Here is a 4011-nt window from a genome sequence, read left to right on the forward strand (position 1 = left end):
CTCCTCCTCCTCCCCTTCCTCGTCCTCCTCTCTTCCTCCTCGTCCTCCTTGCCCCTTCCTCCTCCTCCCCTTCCTCCACCTCCATCCTTCCTCTTCCTCCTCTCTTCCTCCTCGTCCTCCTTGCCCCTTCCTCGTCCTCCCCTTCCTCCTCGTCTTCTTCCCACCCCACCTCCATTTCTCCTCCTCCTCTTCCTCTTCCCACCCCCCCTTCCCATTTCTCCTCCTCCCCTTCGCAAGGTGCAGAGACACCTTTCTGGCAATGGAGAAAAATAAACAACTGGTCACCTACCTGGAACATGTATTTCAGCGCAGCAAGGACCCACATTCTCACTTTGCACATCCATAAGTTGAAGCAGGAAAATTTCTCAATTTATTTCTGTGCTCAGCCTCTGAAAGATAGACAGTCTCTGGAGCTCCTGGGCTTCACTAGCAGCTATAACCTGCCTTGGGCGAATCATATCCAACCGGCCTCCAGAGGCCATCTTGGAGATATATTATTCATCATTTACATCGATGATTTGGACAGTGGGGTTAAGGGTTCCGATTCGGATTCTGATGTACCATACTCTGTTACAGCGCGTCAATGCTGCCGAAGCGGTTTCTCAGCAAAGATTAGGATGGGTGGTTTGCCATTGCCTTCCCATCAGTAGTTAGGGCAGGAGTTTGGCCATGGTGGCAGCACCAACTCGCATCCTCTTCGCGAAGGACACCGTGGGATCTTTAACGTCCACCAAGTAAATCCGGAAGACGGGCCTCGCAGTTTAACGTCCATCCGAAGGACAGAACACACATTGATGAATCAACCAGCCGGTGACATACAGGATGACAGGTTTTACCTGGGTCACAATTCGAACCTTGACAGCTTGGAGGTGAGTGTGTGTACCTCTTGGCCATCCTCCTATGCTGGGGTTAAGGGTAGGTGTTTTAAATTTGCACATGATACTAAGCTTGGATTTAAGGTACATTCCAGAGAGAGGAGTGATCATGTTCAGGTAAGTCTTGATCCTTCAATGGATTGAGGAAAAGATTGGCAGCAGACAGGACAGTGCCAAGCAGCCACAGGTAAAGCTCATGTTTATAGGTTGTATTCGTAGGGGATACATCAAGTATCAAAACGAGGTAGCGTGAACTTTGTTCAGAAATTTAATGAGACTTGATAAAGAATATTGTGATCAGTTTTGCTAAACACATCTGAGGAAGGATCAAGCTCGCTGCCATAGAGAATAAACTATATTGGTCACGTGTCTAGCTATCAGAGGCTGGAGGAGATTGATCACAGGCCTAGAGCAATCAGAGGCTGAAATAGACAGGATTTTTACATTAGAATGGAGGCAGTTGCCATGGGATCTGGTAGAGATGTTTACAAATAATGAAGGGTACAGACAAAATAAGTGCAGATGAGGTTTCCAGCAGAATGGACACTGGCAGGACCAGGAAGCACCATTTCAGTGCAAAGAAAAAGAGAGTTAGGACAGCAGTAAGACAGGAGTCTTTTGCCCAGAAGTAGCAAATGCATGGAATTGTCTCTGCAAAGGTGTAGAGCAGATATAGTACATAGTTTTAAAGTTGAGTTAGATAGGTATCTAAAAGTATTGCGGACAGTTGGGGTACTTAGACATTTCCACGATAGTGCAGTCTTGATGGGCCTAATGGCCTCCTCCTACATCGACTTTCCTTGTCTATCTTTGTGCAAAGTCAGCCGTTATCTCAGAATTATCTGCATGGCCTAATCCCTTGTTTGCCATCCTCAGCTAATAACGGGAGACAAAACCTGCACCTGGAACGTCACGGAATACGCTTCCCCACACCGAACCGGTGCTGCTGCTTTCCATCTGCCACACCTGCCCTTCCCTCGGCCCCTTTGAGGGAGATTTCACATCTGTTTCATGCTCGGGTTTGGCAGGTTGGTGGCCTTGCAGTTTTTTTTACAGGCTCTATTGTGATCCTACTGGTCCTGCTCCTCCTGCTCCTCCTGTGCTCTCATCTCTCCACCCAGCCATTGCCCTTCCAGGTTGCACGTGTTCTGTCGGGAATATTTTACCACTCTAAACTCACCTCCATTCTTTAGCACGCCTCTTTTCTCACCTGTGTAACTCTCTTCCCGTGTCCATTATCTTGACATCTTCCCTATAGGATTTCAAGTCTGCTGCCCACCACCACCTCGTCATCATTCCAATTCTTCCACGACACTGGCAGAGAGCATTTTCACAATTCTCCCACAATTATTCTCCTTGTGCTATATGGTGTAGCCATTGGTTGTCCAACAACCCCATGAAATCAGATTGGCCATATGTTTGCTCGCTCCACACCACTCCCTATACAATTAAGTATAGGCCTATGTCTTCATATTATATCTGCAAAAAATGTCTGAAAAAGTTACCGCTTTCCTGTCTTGTGCTTATTTTGTCCGACTACCTTGCAATGTCCTCCGAACCTTCTTTCCCTTCCTTTTCTCCAAAAAAATCATTTTAACATCCTCTTCAATTTTCAAATGTAATATGTAGATGGATACAGTTTTGCTTTCATGCTGTAACTTTGTGTGTAAACTAAAGTAGATATTTCTGTATACTAAGTCGAGGCTCATGTAAGAGCAAAAAACGAAAACCCACAATTAGCCAATGATGGACGAGAGACCTGAGGTTCAATTACGTTGTTCTTCACTCATATCAAAGCTTTTGAAAGTGGAAGGTGGGCGATTTGAGTCTAATTATAATAACAATCAAGGTTCATCCTGAAACCAAAGAACATAATCACGATATCCAAACCCTTAAGCACACCTGGAGCCAAATCTCAGGTGAACGCAGTAACGGAATCATGCAAATCGAAACATAAACGTTTTTGGACTTAACACAAAGTATAAACTAAAGCAAACAAGTTAGGTGAGTGCAAACTACTGATCCCTCTCCACCTGGGACATCTGGGGCCTCATGTTGATGTCTCGCAGGCAGATGGAGTCGGGCGAGAGGCGGTGCAGCAGTTGGCAAAGGAGGACACCATCCCGCAAGGCCTGCGCCAGGTCGAACACCTCCCCGGAACACACGGCGCGATGACCGGAAGACAAGACCCTCAGCTGTGAGAGCCATCGGCAACACTGTCTCCACTCCTCCATGGCCGGAGTGGGGTCCCGTGGGTCCTCGAGGAGATGAATGGTCGTCGGAGAGATTTGGTGAATAAGTTGATGGAGGAAAATCCGGTGTGGTACTGGGAAGTGGATGGATATACCTGGATGAAGATGAAGCAGACAGACAGGCAATGATGAAACTGTGCAGAAAACGTGCGTTTGACTCGAGTTTCCTCAGCAAATCCCAGATCTCTCCTGAAGATGTCCTCTCGCTCTTGGTGCCCCTCAGTCTCGCTGATCTCGCTCTCCCTCTCCCTCCTGAAAGCTCCTCGTTTGATTCCCCCCTTTATTTCGCTTTGTTTGTCTTGCCAGTCCTGCCCGATGGCCACGCCGAAGATTCACCGGACATTCTACATTTTCAGGAAGAGCTGCGGAGCGAGCCCGGGATGAACAAAGGGGCTTTTAGGGGGCAGCACTCTGGGAGCAAACGGACATCATCAGCTGTAACCGATCCCCTAGCTGGCAAGGCGTCTCTGAAGCCGAACCCTCCACCTCCCTCCCTTTGCCCCAACTTTCCCCGCCTCCTAACCCCTCCTCCTCCTCCTCCTCCTCTACTGTCCCAGAACTCCCTCAATTTCTCCTCCCTTCCATCGAAGCTCCTGTTCCATCTATTTCCTGTTTCTCCTGTCCCGTTGGCTCCACGATCGCTCCTGTATCTCGTTTTTTTACTTTCTTTATTAGCGCATTCCTAAAATGCCGCCCTCAAATTCCTCACCTGCACACGTTGCCGCCCTTCACCTTTCCGTCCGTAAGCTCCACCCCCACACCTCTTCGTTCCACCCACCAAACATTTTTTAACTTTATAATTAATGTTGGTTGATTTCTATGTTACAGATGACTGGTAATCACAATCGCTGATAATCATAATCACTGGCGGAGCGGGAGAAGGA

The 4011-nt window shown here is 47.9% G+C and overlaps 1 protein-coding gene across 3 annotated transcripts in view; it reads right to left on the reverse strand.

Moving 5' to 3' along the window:
- Nucleotides 1–3596, reverse strand: part of LOC137438916 (guanine nucleotide exchange factor VAV2) — a 214629-nt gene extending 211033 nt beyond the window's left edge. For all 3 annotated transcript variants that reach the window (XM_068134391.2, XM_068134389.2, XM_078767432.1), the window contains exon 1: nt 2909–3596. In XM_068134391.2, coding sequence (XP_067990492.2) covers nt 2909–3109 — 201 coding nt within the window. In that variant the 5' untranslated portion in view covers nt 3110–3596. The remainder of the gene's footprint in view (nt 1–2908) is intronic.
- Between the last annotated feature and the right edge of the window lie 415 nt (nt 3597–4011).

Source organism: Myxine glutinosa, chromosome 13, assembly GCF_964187855.1.
Source record: "Myxine glutinosa chromosome 13, kmMyxGlut1.1, whole genome shotgun sequence".
Lineage (NCBI taxonomy): Eukaryota > Metazoa > Chordata > Myxini > Myxiniformes > Myxinidae > Myxine > Myxine glutinosa.